At 49.7% G+C, this 17,340-nt stretch overlaps 1 protein-coding gene across 1 annotated transcript; it reads left to right on the forward strand.

Annotated features, from left to right (window-relative positions):
• Positions 1-4,486: 4,486 nt before the first annotated feature.
• LOC134413961 (serine/threonine-protein kinase pim-1-like) lies at positions 4,487-16,974 on the forward strand. Its single transcript, XM_063147976.1, is given in 7 exon segments — positions 4,487-4,504; positions 13,619-13,786; positions 13,906-13,956; positions 14,161-14,476; positions 14,479-14,526; positions 15,144-15,305; positions 16,853-16,974. Coding segments are annotated over 7 exon segments (885 nt in total).
• Positions 16,975-17,340: the final 366 nt, after the last annotated feature.

The following is a 17,340-nucleotide window of genomic DNA, read 5'->3' on the forward strand; positions in this document are numbered from 1 at the left end:
AACTTTCTGTTCAGGAGACTCATAAAGATTTAAAGCTATATATGTGTTTTGCCCCGTTTTTCTCCACAATTCATCTTGCCAGCTTTTTCCCCACGTATGCTCGTGTTCACAAGTATGGCACCACAAATCCCATAATAATAATTGTTCTATCCAAAAAGTTCTTTTACAACCCCCACAACGTAGAGCTATCCAGGCAGCACAATGTGGATTGTGACAGTCAAGGCAATGTAGTTTCGCTGGATTTGTTAAGCGAAAAGTTGATAATGAGTCAATGAAACGAATCAACTCCTGGGCCGTCCGGTAGTGACGTGTCAGAGCTCTGTCCACCGCTTCCGAGTACCCCTTCAATTGAAACAGTAGTGGTTGTAAGACTAGAAGCAGTTTCTTCCCCAGTTGCTCCTTGTCCTCCTCTGTAAGGCGATCCACCAGAGGCTGCATCAAAAACAGGTTTAGTCCACTTAGCAGGCACCCACAAAGGCCCTGTAGGTGAGGAAACACAAAGATACCCCCGACCCCAATATAATACTTTTGCAGGTTTTTCCCATAATCCTGTACTTGGGTTCTTATACTTAACCCAGACCTCTGTTTCCTTAGTATTTTCCTGACCTGACCTCGGATGATGTTTCATTGCAGGAGGGGTATCATCTTCCTCAAAAATGCATAAATGATTAATCACATACAAAACCTTAGCCAAACATGCTTGTGGATCTGTCAAATCTTGATGTTTTTCAATATACTGCTTAAGGGTACCGTTTGCTCTTTCCACTATTGCCTGTCCAGTAGAAGAGTGTGGAATACCTGTCACGTGCTTAACAGACCACTGATTCAAAAACTTCCGGACCCTAGCACTTACATAAGCTGGACCATTATCCGTTTTGATACTCTTTGGAACTCCCATAACAGCGAAACAACTTAACAGATGTCTGATAACCTGTATAGCTTTCTGTCCTGCCTGAGCCGTAGCCCATATGTAATGACTATATGCATCTATGGTGACGTGCACATGCTTGACTTTGCCGAATCTAGCTATGTGTGTAACATCCATTTGCCATATCTCATTTATTTTTAAACCTCGAGGATTAACCCCGATGCCTAGACCTATCCCACCATTATGATAACTACATGTTGGACATGCTCTGACAATGGCCTTGGCTTCTGACAAACTCAGCTCAAAGTGTTTTGCTAAACCTCTTGCATTTTGATGATATCTACTATGTGCTTCTCTGGCCAATGTGTGCTTGTCAATAGGACAAGAATTATCAATGGGTAGGGTAACCAATTTATCTGCATGTTCATTCCCTTCTCCTAAACCTTCAGACCATTTATGGCTCCTAATATGAATCACAGAATATGCTGCCTTTCTTTCTCGTAAAGCCTTCCTTAACTGTATCAGTAACTCATACAATCGTTTATTATTCACTTCCTTAATTGCTGCTTCCTCTATTCGTTTGACTACTCCTGCAACATACATAGAGTCTGTGACCACATTTAAAGGCTCCTGTAAGTTGGACACCGCCCATACTACTGCTTACAATTCCAAAGTTTGTAAGCTATCTGCAGGGTCTGCTGTGAGGAGTTGATATTTCCATTGTCCTTTTTCTTGCCAGGTAACAGCAGCATGCCTTGATTTCTTTCCTGCATCTGTAAAAACTGTAATAGCTCCTTCTATGGGGTTTTCTTCTCTCAAACGTCGAGTGATCCAGTTCCATTCTGTCATCCATTGCAAAACTCTAGGCGCTAATTTACTAGTCTCTACTTTAGCAGGTGACATCAATAATGCTTCTTGTAAATTCTTTGAATTTATCAAGTACCAGTCCAAGGTTTCTTTTTCCATAGGCAATCTAATATTAGCAGGTTCTCTACCATCCACTTCAAGAATTCTGAGATGCCCCTTTTTTATTATTGCAGCCAATTGTTCAATTTTTGAAGATATTGTTTTCTTATGCTGTAGTGGTGGTGATAACCATTCCAACACCCGTATCTCCCCCGTTTTCTTTTGCAACTGAGAGAGAGCACCAAGCAAGTGGCAAGGGCTATTCCAAATAGTAAGGTCAATGGGGTGGTCGAGTTGTCGACGAGACACATACCCTTGCTGTACACAGTTACTAATTTGCTGCAAGGCAAGACGATGCTCCTTTGTCAGGTGTACAGGAGTAGTAGGGTCCACACCTTTTAACAAAGGCCGTAGGGCTTCTAATAAATGATTTGGTATTCCCACAATAGGCTTCAGCCACTGTAAGTCTCCCAGCAACTTCTGTGCATCATGTGGAGTTTTAATGTCCAATTGTAATTCCAATTTTTGTGGTATCACTATTTGATCCGTCAAAGTCCATCTCAAATATTTCCAGGGCTTTGTAGTCTGAATTTTCTCTGCAGCAATAACAAGTGAATATGCAGCAAGAGTATTTATAATGGTGTTAATCTGTAAAGAGGAGAATGGCTGTTGCTGTGCAAACAAAATATCGTCCATGTAATGATATATTATAGTTGCTGGCCATTTACGACGTAGTGGCTGTAATGCAGCATCAACATAAAGCTGACATAAAGTGGGGGAGTTGCGCATGCCCTGCAGAAGAGATGTCCATTCAAATCTTTTATCTGGTTCCCCACGATTCATTGCTGGTAAAGTAAAAGCAAATCTCTTCATGTCATCAGGATGCAGGCCAATAGTGAAAAAACAATCCTTTAGGTCAATAATTAAAAGTGGCCAGTGTTCTGGAATCATAGCTGGATTTGGAAGACCAGGCTGTAAGGCCCCCATTGGTTCCATTTGGTCATTTACAGCCCTCAAATCATGTATCAAACGATATTTCCCTGATTTCTTTTTGATTACAAAAATAGGTGTATTCCAAGGACTTGTGGACAGTCGTAGGTGCCCTTTTGCATATTGTTCCTGTACCAATTCATGGGCATTCATAAGACTCTCCCCTTTTAATGGCCATTGCTTAACCATCACCGGTGTATCCGTTTTCCAGGTGAGTGGAATGGGGAAAGTCCAAGCAATGGCAATTACCCCAAAGGGTGCTGATTAGTTAACACCACTCCCAATTGTGTTAAAATGTCCCTTCCAATTAAGCAGGAAACTGTAGGAGGCAGTTGAACAATTGAAAACACAGCAGATATTTGTTGATTCTCAATGCACACAGACAAAGACGGCAACCTGCTTGCCAATGTAAATCCTCCTACTCCTGTGAGCATGTTTGATGAAGGAAAGAGAGGCCAATGTTGTGGCCAGGCTTCTGGAGAAATGATGCTGGTATCTGCTCCTGTATCCAATAATCCATAAAGGGTTATGCTTTGATGCCCATAGGTAATTTCAACCTTTTGTTTTGGTCTATTTTGTAAATCCACAGTTAAAAGTGTAACACCAGTAGAGCCAAAACCTTTTTCATCCCGTGCTTGCCCAGTAAATGATTGTATTCCTGATGTCATTTGTGACAGTGGTACCAATTGTGCAATGCGTTGTCCTTTTGTAATTTTAATCGGAGGATAAAGGGTGTAAGCCATAATTTGTATTTCCCCTGTAAAGTCCGCATCGATAACACCAGGCAAAACAAATAATCCCAACATAGTTATAGAGGAACGTCCCAGCAATAATGCTCCACATGTTTGTCCATTTAATATAAGAGGACCCTTTACTCCAGTGGGTATACTCTCAGGCTGGTTTGTCATTAGTGTGACGTCTACTGCTGCTGATAAATCCAAGCCGAGGCTCCCGGATGTTGCGGGTTGCAGACAGGAGGTGGCAGCGATGTCACGGCAGCTGCTGGTGTCTCCGATGTCACGGCGGCAACTTGTGTCTGGGCGCGGCCCCCATGATTCGCGCTCCTCAAATGGTTTCCCGACCGGCGCCTACAAGCCTTAGTGTTGTGGGAGCTAGATCGGCAGTGTTGACACCATACGCCAGTCGCTCGGCACGTTTGGCGTGTATGTCCTTCGTTGCTGCATCGGTAACACTTGAGGAATGGCTTTGAACCTCCTTGCGTGAATGCCAGTGAGCCACTTCGGAGAGGAGCAAGAGCAGCTAACACCTGATTTTGAGTGGACTCTGCTTGCTTTTGTAACCCTAATACTAATTCCTTTAAGGCTTCTGCTATAAATGCCTGTGAAGCTGTTGGCATTAAAGCCATTCGCTCTAATGCTTCCTCAATAGTCCAATTTGCCCCTAAAGTAGCTAACACTCTCTGGGTTGCGGGATTGCTATTTTGCAAGGCACACTGCTTCAATAGCGCCTCCTTCATGTAGTCTGTGACACCAGCCCGATCTATAGCAGTAGCTTCTCTATCAATAAAATTTCCAAATGATTCTTCCCTTCCTTGCTTAATACCCATATAAGCTGGTAACCCTCCTGGCTCTTTAACCATGTCTATTGCAGCACGCACTAACCTCATAGACTCTCTAAGTTTATCAGCTCCCAATATCATCTGTGCCTCTGTACGCAAATATGCCCCTAAGCCCATCAGCTCCTCTACTGTCACCCCATGTAATGGGTCTCCCTGGGCTCGTTGTACAGCAACCGATTCATTCACCAACGCTTGCCAATGGGCGTTAAACAATAACTGCTGATGCTGAGTGAATATCAACCGAACTATTTCTCTTAAATCATTAGGACATAAAACCTGAGTATTAAAAAGATAATCTAACATTTGCCTAACAGGTTCACTTTTTACTCCAAACTGACTAACTGTAGAACGTAGCTGAGTTAACAGCTTCCAATCTAAGGGAGTATATTCTGCTATATTATGCGTAAGGTTCCCCTGTGCATACACTGTGCATACACCACATACACTGTGGTGTGTATGTAACTGGACATGCAAGACTAGAAGCTATTTCCACCGTTTCACCATCCCCCATTTGCATTACTTCTTTCGCCAAAGCAGCCCAAGCTTCCCTCCTCTGTTTAGCCATCTCCCCTCATGGATCACGGTGCGCCCCTGGGATGGGATCTGGCTCTTTAAGGGTGCTATGCTGCTGGCGCTTCAGTGCAGACACCGAGGTTTCGCGCGGGGGGGGGCAGTGAAGCAGAGGCTGGCTCGCGCGGGGAAAGCCCCGCTGGAGCTGACAGTGAAACCGGAGCCGACTCAAGCGGAGCCAGCTCACGCGGGGGAAGCAACCCCCCCGCCAGAGCCGGCTCGTGCGGGGGAAGCGACCCCCCCGCCGAAGCTGTAACCGGAGCCGGCTCACTGAGGGGTAGCGGCGGAAGCAAAGCTGGCGGCGGAGGCGAAGCTGGCTTGCTCCCACCCCCACTATCCGACCCGCCTGAAGCTGGTGGCGGAGGCAAAGCTGGTTTGCTCTTACCCCCACCATCCGACTCGCTCTCCCCCTCTGACAGGAAAGGTGCAGACGGTTCCACTGCGCCTATAGAAAAATCTTCCACACCACTTTGCTGGGGACTCTTAGGCATAAGTACCTTAGTTACAGAAGGTGCCAGGGGATCATCCTCACGACCATACCCTATATTCCTCTTATGAGCTTCTGTTGCCCTTTCTGCTGCCTTTCTCTCAGAGACCTGCTGAAGTAACGTGTTATACACCACCCGCCATAACTTCCCGAATTTCTTTGCTGACTTATCATCGTCTAGCACTGTATCCCACAATATTTCCCCAAACTTCTTCCACTCTGCTAGCTCATGAACTGTATGAGGATTAGAAAAGATACCCTTAGCATGGCCATAAGCTAATAACCCTGGTAACTCCTTTTTTAAATCTATCCCTTTTATCCCACGCCGCTCTAAATAGGCGGTAAATAAATCATATGCCGCTTGCCTATCCATACCTATTAATCAGCGCGCGCTGTTGCAGCTCTCCAGGCTCCTGCGACACGTATTGGCTTAAGTCACCGTTGTGAACCTTAAGGGTGCTTCAAATTCCGGCACCGTCCCGGCTGCTGGGACCCAAACCCAACTTCCGGACCGTGGTGTAATCCCTTTTTCTTTTAATCCGAGAAAAAGGGCAGAGATTCGGTTATGCCCGCATTCTCCACCATTTGTCGACGGAAGGGAACCAGGACATCAATTTGATCATCACAGGCTCAATTTTATTGATCAGTACGGCGGGTTAAATACAGTTAATAATGAGCTTCATACATATTGCAAAAGTTGAGCTCAGGATTGGTCAGCTTACATATCAGCACCTACGCCTACTTCTACATTCCTATGGTTCTACTTTTGATACTTTCTACATATTCTCAGGATATATTCAGGACTAATCTCTACTCCCTATCCTCATGTTGGAGCAAGGTCACTGTGACTTTTCCTTTCAGCTTGCTGACTGCTGACTTTTCTCCTTCAGCTTAACCAGCGGCATTATGTCAGTATGGCCTTTTTCAGCTAACCAATTATTAATAATACTCCCTACACATAAATTAGGACTACTTTAGAAAAAGCAGATGTTCTCTCTGAGATTTAGTAGGAACAGACAGCTGTTCCTCACATTCAGTAGTCACCAATGTGTTAATTGCATTTAAATTCAAATGAATTTCCATTTTAAAATGGGTACCATTACCCTTTCCTGCTTAGCAGAATTGGTTTTGGGTACTTGCAGGAGCTGTTTCAATATTGATGCCTGCTGATGGATTAACAGCATAGAGAAAATGTAGTCTCTTCCACCACAGAATATTAAATGGCTGCTAGATAACATTTTGTCTGATCAGAAAATAAGAATGGTCTGCAGAGCATTTTAAGTTTTCATCTCTTAGCCAAATCTGCTTGTTGCAAGGAGCCGGTTGGTAGTAAGTTTTTGTCTATGTTTGATACAGTTCAGTTCAGAAACTGGGCAGAGAGATTTCAGAGACAATATGAGAAAACACTCATGTTTTGGTTACATTTCAGTTCCCTGTGTAGCATTTTTCTTTCTCTATGCCCCTATTTCAGTGAACATTAAAAGAAAAAATGCCATTAACATTGAGAGGGGAAATAGCAATAAAATGTGGAGATGCCCAAATGCCAAGGCAATGGGGTCTGGGTAATTCTCTCAGACACCCTGAGGTTTGAAACAGCTCTTTGTTGGAAGCCCCAAAAGCATTCTGCCAAAGACCCCAGCTGGTCACTGATGTTTCTCATCCAGCTGTCAGGCAGCAGCCATCTCTGGTGGGCTGGAGTTTTGAGGTGTGTTCTAACCCTTCCCTTTGCTGTGTGCCACTGAGCACAGGGAAGAGCCAGATTAGACATTTGGCACTTGACATCAAAGTTTCAAAGATGGAATCATCCTTTTATTAGAAATCTCTCCATTTCCTCTCTATGGTGTATTTCCAAATCTTCAGTGTGGGTTTAGGCAACTTCTTAATGGAAATCAAAGGCAATTGGACATTTCATTCATTGTTCATGCAGAGATTGTGAAATAATTTAGTAAAGGTAGGAAGTCTGCCACAGGGCCAAGGCTCTGGTTGGAGCAATTAGTTCTGAGGGGTTGGTGGTTCTGTTTCCAGGATGCTCAGCTGCTTTGCCCGTTTCTGGACCAAGGGGCTCTGGCTGCTATTTTGCTGCTCTTGGCCAGAGAGGCTGGCAAGAAGCAGAAGCAGAGGTAGATCCTTGTTGCAGTGAGGCTGGTGGGTAAGGAGCTGTGTCTCTGTCCCTGCAGTGCTTGTGCAGGGGGTTCATGCCAGGAGCCCTGAAGTCATCCAGCGCGACGCCCTGCCCGTGCTCTGGTCCTGCCTGGGGAACAAGGCGCTGCCTGTGCGGAGCGCCAACGTCCGCACCGTGGCCACCAAGCTGGCCTCTGCCCTCTGCAAGGTGATGGGCACGCAGCTGAAGGAATGTGCTGCCAGCAAGCCTCCACATGTGCAGGAAATCCCATCCAGAATGTTGGGCGTCTGAAGTCGAGATGTTCTCCAGAAATCTGTGGAAGCGCTGAGTTGGACACCTCTGGATTTGCCTTTTGAGCTGTGCCAGAAATGACAAAATCCTAAGGAAGGGTGTGCATCTGCCCTTGCTCTCTCCATTGCTCTTCCTAGTCATGGCATGGCGGGCCTGAAGCAGCTCCAGATGGAGGACAAGGTGAAGGCAATCAAGGCTCAGCTTCACACAGAGGTGATGGGCGAGCTGGGCAATCTCTGCTGGGCGGAAGGGCCTTGTGGCAGCCCAGAGAGATTGAGCACATTGCCAGGGAACAGCTGTGCCTTGCATGTGCCCCTGCAATGAGCTGTGCTGTGCCAGTGCCCCTGGAGCTGTAGGACTGCTGAACTGTGGGGCTGCTGAGCTGTCCCAGGGCAGCCCAGAGGCCCGGCTGTGCCTGTGCCAGCTCTGGGCAAGTGGCTCAGGGTTTTGCCCTGCCCTGCCTCACGTGTCTGCCAGCAGGAGCATCTTTCCCTGTGCTGCTGTTTAGAAGTTTGCAGGAAATGTGTCCCAGGAAATATGGAGCTTCAGCTGCTTTAGGTTTGCATGGTGGCGTCTGTTAAACTTTGTGTCTCCATTTTGCAGATCTGACTGGTTACAGTCTTAAGGAGAAGTTTTCTCTGGACACTTCTGATGTTCCCTCACCCACAAAGTCCTCGCCTCCCGTCCAGAAGAGCTCTCTTTCCTCCAAGCTCAGGAGAAGCTTCTGCCTGTATGGAGAGTGTTTGAAGAAGAGGATTGATGCATTAGGCTTCATAGTTACAGCTGTACATATGTTCTGATATTTAGAGGTAGTTATGAATTACTGTGTTTTGATTTTATCTTTAAAATTTGATGACATATTTTAAATTGTATATATTTTATTTTGATGATGAAAAAAAGTAAATAAATAAACAAAATTGAAAAAAACCAAAAGCAGAATGTGTAGAAGCGAAGGGAGACGACCCACCCTTTGATCAGCATCGAACTCCAATTTATTGGTCCAACATGCACATTTTATAACCGTGTTAATTAAGTTCATACATATTGCAAAACCCGAGCTCATCATTGGTAACAGATTACACACCAACCCCTCCTTTTGCTTTCAATACCTGTGGTTTGTTATTGAGACCAAGACTTGTTTGTCTCATCCTGTTATGAACGGTTCTCAAGGCCTCCATGTTTGTCACTCTGCTTTCCCATAACTATCCAAGGACAAGATATTTACTTGTTATTTAAAAACAAGCCTGAGAATTCTGCTGTTTACAGAAACGTGCCTGAGAATTTTGTTATTTACAGGAACAGGCCTGAGAATTTGCTGCTTACAGCTGCCTTTTACTTTTCAATCAGCTGTATATGATTATGGCATGTCTAAACAAAACTCTATAAGCCATGTCTCAGCAAAATTCTCCAACAACAATGTGTGACCAGGACCTGCTAGCCTAGAGATTATAGGAGTGCAGCTAACTCAATGTGCCAGTGTCTCACCACATCCTTTCCTCATTGAGCTGCTCTTCTTCCTCTTTGACCATGTTTTCTTTGTGTCATTTGTGCTGCTCTTTTTTACTTGGCATTACAACAGGGTCACCTGTTGACCTTTTTGAGGGACAATGGATCCAAAAGATCCTGTATAGTCAAAGGTTTTTTCCCAGGTGTGTTCAGTGCTCACCAAAGACCTGAGCAAAGAAACCAAGAGAAGTGTGCCCAAATCCCAAAGCTTTGCTCCTTTGCAATCTCCCACAGATCTGGCTCACAGGTGTCTTCAATCACAATTCCATAGGTAAGAAGAGGTCATGTATTTCACTGGGAAAAAATGCACGGCTTTGGCAAAGCCACCTGTATGTATATTTACCGGGGACAGCAGTGCAGCTGTGTTGTTTGCCCCTTGTTTGCAGAAGGATGAGTGCACTGGGAGGCCAATAACAAGTGACAAGGCTTCCTCCAATCTGCACTGCAGCCTGGGTGCCTTTCAGCCCAGAGCTAGGGGATCATTTGTTCCCATGGACCAGTGCTTTCCAGTGGAATGAATTCCTGCACAGCTGGAAGAAGAAATTCTGGATTCAGCTCCAGCTGTTGGTGGTCTGCATGATTATTGACAATGCTGCCCTTTCAGAAATTATTCTGCAGTTTCCTTTCATAGTCATTTGAAGCTTTTAAACTTCACATTTCAATTTGCTTTGCCTTAGGGAAAAACACTTCTGGGCCCAGTGCAAACTGTAACCTTTTGACAGCAAAGTCCTCATGGTCGCCAGCTTCTGGTGTTACAGAATGTCACCTGGCTGCATGTGCTTGCTTAGCTCTGGGTCTAGTCCCGGCCTAGTAAAACATTTGGTAGTTCTATACCTTCCTTTCTCTCCCACCCTCTTTTTCCTTATTTTTCCCTTTTCCCCCAGTTCCTCCTCAATGCATTTTGCTTTGGTTATTCCATAAAGGTACATTGGTTTTGATTATCACAGCAACCCCCTGTACCGTGTCGGTATTTTTCGTACTCTGAGATCAACCCACGAACCATCACAACACCTGTTCATAAGGACGGATCATGACACTTGCATACATACTATAGAAATCTTCTATCAAACCTTAAAAATTCTCTACAGATTCACTTCCAACATTACTGGGTCTGGCACAGCCCAGATCTGGTGTTTGCTGCCACCACCAGTGCCCAGATCTGGAAATTCCCTTGTTCCAGCAAAGCCAATTCCAGCAATTTTCTGGTAAAGAAAGCCAAAATCTGGCAATTTCTGCTGCCGGCAACAGACATGCCAAGATCTGGTGTTTGCTGCCACCACCTGTACCCCGATCTGGACATTTCTCAGTTGCAACACAGCCCAAGTGCAGCAATTTTTTTGAAAAAGAAGGCAAAGTGCAGCAATTTTTTTGAAAAAGAAGGCAAAGTGCAGCAATTTCCTGGTGCCAAGACTGTCACCACCCAGACCTGGTGTTTGACGGCACCACCCATGCCCAGATCCGGATATTTCCCTGTGCCACCACAGCCCAAGTGCAGCAATTTGCTGGCATAGAAAGCCAAAACCAGGCAAATACCTGGTGCCTACACTACTCCGATCTCATGTTTGCTGACACCACCAGTGCCCAGATCCAGAATTTTTCAGATGCCTGCACAGCATAATTCCAGCAGTTTGCTGACACGGAAAGTTCACATTTGGGAATTTCCTGGTGCCTGCACATTCTCCACCCAGATCTGGTGTGTGCTGGCACTACCAGTGCCCACATCTGGCAATTTCCTGGTGCCAGCACAACCCAAATGCAGCAGTTTTCTGCAAAGAAAGCCAAAACCCGGCACCACCCGGATCTGCTGTGTTGGGGTTGGTTTAAAAGAAGAGGGAGACCTCAGCTTAAGGCCGTGGGAAAACCCTCTTTAGTTGGGGTGAGCAGGAGCTCCCGCCCATGATCCTCTCGTTCAGTTATGCAGATTGTCACTGGCGACTTCTGAGTTCTCTTTGGTACCATTGGTTACTTTTTACTGCAAAAAGTGTAATATTCTTAATCCTTCCTTCCTCTTGGATCCTTCCCTCAGATCCCACCTTAACCCCTCCCCATAAATAAATGTATAAATATCCCTGCTAGACCCTGGACCCAGGCTTCTTTCTGCTTCGCTCTCTGTGCACACCGTGCTGTTTGTTGTGTTTGCCTTCATTAAAGTTCTGATTCCAGAGCTCCAGATGAAAGCAGTCTCTGTCTGTGAATGGCCAGAGCCGGTTCTCAGGGAAACCACTGGTCAAAGGTCCGGACTAGGACCAGAAGGTTTCACTAGTGTTTGCTGGCACTGCCAGTGCCCAGATCTGGAAATTTCCCTATTCTGGCACCGTCCATGTCCAGCAATTTGCTGGCAAAGAAAGCTAAAACCTGTGGCAGCTTCCTGCTACTGGGTCTGGCACCGCCCACATCTTGTGTTTCCTGCACCAGAATCCAGATTTGGAAATTTCCCGGTACCAGCAGAGCCCAAATCCGGCAGATTTCTGTAACTGCCAATGACACCACCCAGATCTGGTGTTTGCTGGCAGCACCAGTGCCCAGATCTGAAAACATCCGGGTGCTGGCACAGCCCAAGTCCAGGGATTTGCTGACACAGAAAGCCAAAGTTTCGAAATTTGCAGGTTCTGGCTCCAGAACCATCCAGATCTGGTGTTTTCTGGGACCGCCAATGCCCAGATTTAGAAATTTTCCGGTGCCTTCATAGCCCAGGTCCAGCAGTTTGGTTTTAGCTAGCTTAGGAAGAGAAGTTCCTTGGACTGTGACTTTCCTTTTTCTTGGAACTGTTTAAACTTGCTCTGGACTGAAAACCCAGACAAACACCGGCAGCAGCTCACACCTGTGGCCCACCAAGCTCTGGGACGCTGCATTCCAGCACCAAAGGGACTTAGAAGAGACCAGGTGAGCCAACTACAACCCACAAAAAGGACTTTCTGAATTTGCCATCTCTTCAGCACTGTCAGAGGTTTTATTTAACATTATTCATTTTTCATGCTTGTGAATACTTTACTTGTGAAATAAACTGGGGTTTTTTCACTTTTCTCAAGGGAATTCTTTTCCTGAACTAGTAGGGGGAGGGGCTGCTTGAACTTGCTTTCTAGAGGGACACCTTTTGGAGATTTCCTCCCAAAATTTGCCCTAAACCAGCACAAAGAGCCATAATGAAAATTTCACCAGTGGCATAATTTCCTGATGGCAAATCTTGTGACAGAAGCTTGACCTTGTTCTCCATGAGAGGTTCTGGAAAACAGCAGACAGGAGAAGATTCCTGGAAAACTGAAACAGCTTTCCAGAAGTGAAATGAAAATGAAAGAAAACAACCCAAGATATTTTCCTCTATTTATTTCTATGCTCTCCTTTTCCATGTTGCATCCCAGTAATTCCAGATGCACAGCACCTCCAAGATCGGTGACTAAGTGATTTTTAGACACTCTAAAATACCATCAGCCATACACAGTTTTCCTTCCCCTGTTTTTACTGGAAAGCAACACTGGAGATGTAAGTGCAGTGCTCGGGTCGGGTAGGAATCCTACCCCAAGGGAAGGTGGCCCGACAGTGTCTGACCCTCAGCAAGGACAATGCACAGCAGCGAGCCAGGGGATTGCTGTGCCAGTGTGCAGGAGTTGGGGCTCTGCATCTGGGCTCAGCGCTGGAAGGTTCCCGTGTTTCGACAGACGGAGGAGCTGTCCCCGGGGCGCGTGGGGCTCGAACGTGGGGCTCGTGGGGCGAGCGGGGAACGGACACGGGGACGAACGGCCCCGGTGCTTCAGTTGCAGTCCCGCTGCGGCAGCGGCAGCAGCAGCAGCAGCGGCAGCAGAAGCAGATATTCCACAACACTCTCTCTCTTTCTTTCTCTCTCTCTCCCTTTCCCTCTGTCGGGCACCCTTCTCTCGGGGTCCCTTGCCCGGCGTCCCTCTCCTCTCCCCGCCTCCCTCTCCCCTGCCGGGCCGGGCCATGCCCCCGGCCCGCCCCCGGCCCCAGGCGGGATTGCCCCATGCCCGGCCCCGGCCGTCCCGCCGTGGTCTCGCCTCCGCCCGGCTCTGGCCGCACTGGCGGTGGCGCTGCTGGGCGGAAATCAGTGCCTGGGGCTGGGGCGGCATCGCCGCCCTTTGCGTCCGCCTGGCCCGCGCCCAGCCCCGGACCCGACGCAACCTCCAGTCCCGACCCCGGCCCCGGCCCCGGCCCCTCCCGGGGCCCACGGAGCACACACGTGGCACTGCCGCTCCTGCCGCCTCCGCTGTGGCTTCCCTGGCACGAGCTCCGCCGCTCGGCAGCGTGGCCGCCGGCCCCGAGCCGCCAGGGCCCGGGGCGGGTGAGGGGCGCTTGGGGCCGGTTGCTGGTCCCGGGCCAAGCACTGACAGCCGCGTCCCGCCCGCAGGGATGGCGCAGGAGGCCCTGCAGGAGCAGTACTGGCTGGGATCGCTGCTGGGGCGCGGCGGCTTCGGCAGCGTCTTCGCGGCCACGCGGCTCTCGGACGGCGCCCAGGTGAGCGGTGAGGCCGGCGGCGGGCGCATGAGGAGGGGGCGGAGTAGGAGGAGGAGTAGAAGGTTGGGGCGCGGCGGGACGGGCAGCGAGCTCAGCTCGCTATTCTCCATTGCTCGCAGGTGGCCATCAAACGCGTGCCGCGGGATCGCATCCAGCACTGGGGCGAGCTGGTGAGTGAGCGGGGCCAGCAGCAACAGCCGGGCCGTGCCGGGCGGTGAGGAGCCGAGGCCCGGCACTGTGCGAGCCGCCGTGAGCCCTGCGGGGAGAGCCGGCGTGGGCTGAGCGGGGTGTGCAGAGCATCCCGGGCTGGCTGAGGGCTTCCCTAGGCCTGGCACGGCATCGGCCCCACTGACAGCACTGCGCTCCTCACGCAGCCCGACAGCACCAGCGCCCCGCTGGAGATCGTGCTGCTGGACAATGTGTCCCGTGGCTGTTCCGGTGTCATTCAGCTCCTGGAGTGGCTTGAGCTCCCCGACAGCTTCCTGCTGGTGCTGGAGCGTCCGGAGCGGTGCCAGGAGCTCTCGGGTGTCCTGGCGGAGCGGGGCTTCCTGCCGGAGGAGGAGGCGCGGGCACTGTTCCGTCAGGGGCTGGAGGCCATGCGGCACTGCACCAGCTGCGGGGTCCTGCACCGGGACATCAAGCCTGAGAACATTCTGCTCGACCTGGCCAGCGGGCAGCTGAAACTCATCGACTTGGCTGTGGCGCCTTCCTCCAAGACACAGTCTACACCCAGTTGGCAGGTGAACCCTCGCAGGGGATGCTCCTGGGCATCTCGTGGCCCAGCCTGGGTGCAGCACTGGGGCTTCCCCCTATTGCAGCTGGGATGGGATTGATGCTGGAGCCGAGTTGATTTGGGTGGGGTGTGAGGGGGCCCAGCTCCCAGCCCTGCCGACGACAGCCTTCAGCACCCACTGTGGCCTGGGCTGGGGCTGGAGCTGGGGCAGCCAGCCCAACAAAAACCCCCATGGGGGCAGCAGAGAGGGGGGTCTGACCCCATGCCCCGGATGGTTTGGTGTGCAGGCGAGGAAGGGCTGGACTGCTCCACTCCCCTTGTTCGCCTTGGCTTATTAACATTTTTGGGGGCCATGCAGGTAGAGAGGAGAGTGGGTTTTCTCCACTACTGGGTGGGCTTTTCCTTTGTGTGTCATGGTTGGGCCTTCCCAGGGATTCTGCTGCCCTCTTCCAGCACCAGTGGCTTCTTTTCTAGCCCCGAGTTTGTGCACAAGTCCCAAGTGCTGGCGAGAGGGCAGCGCTCAACCCGTGTGCCTCTGGGGCAGCCCCCACATGCCCAGGGATGCTGGGGCCAGGCTCTGGGAGCAGCAGCACCCCCCTGCTGAGCTGTGTGTGTGTTCCACAGGAACCCTGTCCTACAGCCCACCAGATTGGATCCAGCTCCAATGCTACCACAGCGAGGCAGCCACAATCTGGTCCCTGGGCCTCCTGCTGTGCCAACTGGTCATGGGGAAGCACCCGTTCAGGAGGGGCCAGGAGATCATCCGGGGGCGGATCTTGTTCCCACGTGTTATGGTTTTGGCCTGGCAAAGCCAGAGCCCCCATGAGTACACCTTCTCCCCGGTGTCTGCTGTGAGATGTGACCAGGAATAAGCAAAGTAGGCTCCAACTTAAACATAAAGAAAAGTTTATTAACTAAGCTACACACAAACAATTACTAAACTACACACAAAAGAAAAAAAAAGAAAACATGAGGAAAATGAAAACCTCACCAAAAAACACTCTCCCCCTCCTCCCCCCTAAATTCCCAATACAATACATCCTTCAAAATCACCAGTTCTGGGTCCAACACCACCCTTTAGATTGCTCAAACTTTCAGTTCCTCAAGAGGAGAGGGAGTCCTTCCATGTGTCGTGGTGGCCTTTTCCGTCCTTGTTCCGGTGCTCTCACCACTGAACAGGGATCAGGACTGCCTCCAGGGTTGTCTTTTTAAGGATGCTTTGTCCAGTTCCAGAAAAGCACAGTATGTCACCTTCTCACCTCTGGGACATCTATCCCCCCCATATTTTATATACCCCCTGGGGCCGAGGGGTACCCACACTGAATCTTCTTTGGCACTGGGACATTTCTCCCCCTGGACTCAGTCTCTGTATCACACAGAAACATGGCTCTGTCCATAGCTACACGAAAGAGTCCAGCATAAAATGCCACTCCATCTTCTCCATTCTTTCAACATCTCTCACTCTCTCTCTCTCTCTGGTCCAGACCTCCATCACTCGTTCATTTCCTTTGTCCTCCTCCACTCTTACCACTCGTCTAGGAAGGGTTAATGTTCTGTAAGGCTTTCATTCCAAAAAGGGTTAAAAACTCCTCCAGGCGGCTGGACTCCTGGCTGCACCCCCCCCCATCTCCTCAGCTGGGCTGGCTGCTGCCAGCACATATTTACTGAGTTTCGAGATAACGACACAGGCTGCACTCTCTCTCTCTGTCTCTCTGTCTCCAAGGGGGGAAGGGGGGGGGGGAGGGAAATGGCTGCCCAATTTCTCTTGGGGCTCCTCCACCCTTCCATCCTCCAAGGCCTCCTCACCTCCCATCTCTGTCCTACCACATGGCCCAGGCCTACCACATGGCTGACCCTCCCCCGCCCAGCAGCAGCGGCTGGACGGGGGAAGGGAGATCCGACCTCCGTCCCTCAAAGTCCCAAGAGAGCCTCCCAGGGCCGAAGCTCTGCTTTTTACCCCTGTCTGTTCTCGGAGATGTGTCCAAAATCCCACTGGCTACACCAGGTGCCAATATCAAAATCCAAGCACCCATTGGTTTGACCACAACATCCCAGAATTCCCACTTCTTCCTGGTCAAACCACCACACCACGATGGCTCTCTCGAGGTGGATCCTCATCTCTGGGCACAGGGGCAATACCAGTGCTGGGGGCAAGCAGCGGGCTCATGGGCATCCCGCTCTGGCAGCTGCCGAGGAGGTGGCACATGTCCTGCTCTCCTGTTGTCCTCCAAACAGAGCATCCATGGGGAAGTTTAGGCCTCGCTCTGGGCACACCCAGCATGACCTGGGCATGGGAACAGGGGGGCAACTTCTCCAACTGACTGGTGATTTCTGGTTCCTCTCCCCAGAGTGCCAGAGTATCATTAAGAGGTGTTTGTCCATGCAACCCTCGGACAGGCCATCCTTAGAAGAGCTTTTCTGTCATCCTTGGGTGCAGGGTGTTCCTCTGCCCTAGAAGATGGGAGAGATCCACGTGCACAGTTGGATCCAGGGCCCTGGCAGGTACCAGCTCCATGCATCTCTTGGCAATCAGTGGCAAAGCAAACCAGGCTGGTTTTGTCCTGCCTGTAGCTCTGAGCAGGGGTCAGCAGAAGGGAACACGCAGCTCTTGGGCTGGAGCTGAGCTGGAGAGATGGTGTGGCAAGCACTGGTGGCCACCATCCCCCCTGGTTTTGTTTATCTGGTTCATGGATGGCTGGGGCCCTGGGCAGAGCCTGGTCTGGCCCCAGAGAAGGAGAAGGAGCCCCTGGAGAAGCTGTTCCAAGTGGGGCTGATGCTGGAGACACCAAGGACAGCCTCAAGGATGACAATCTCTTCCTTG

This window comes from Melospiza melodia, unplaced genomic scaffold, assembly GCF_035770615.1.
Source record: "Melospiza melodia melodia isolate bMelMel2 unplaced genomic scaffold, bMelMel2.pri scaffold_62, whole genome shotgun sequence".
NCBI lineage: Eukaryota > Metazoa > Chordata > Aves > Passeriformes > Passerellidae > Melospiza > Melospiza melodia.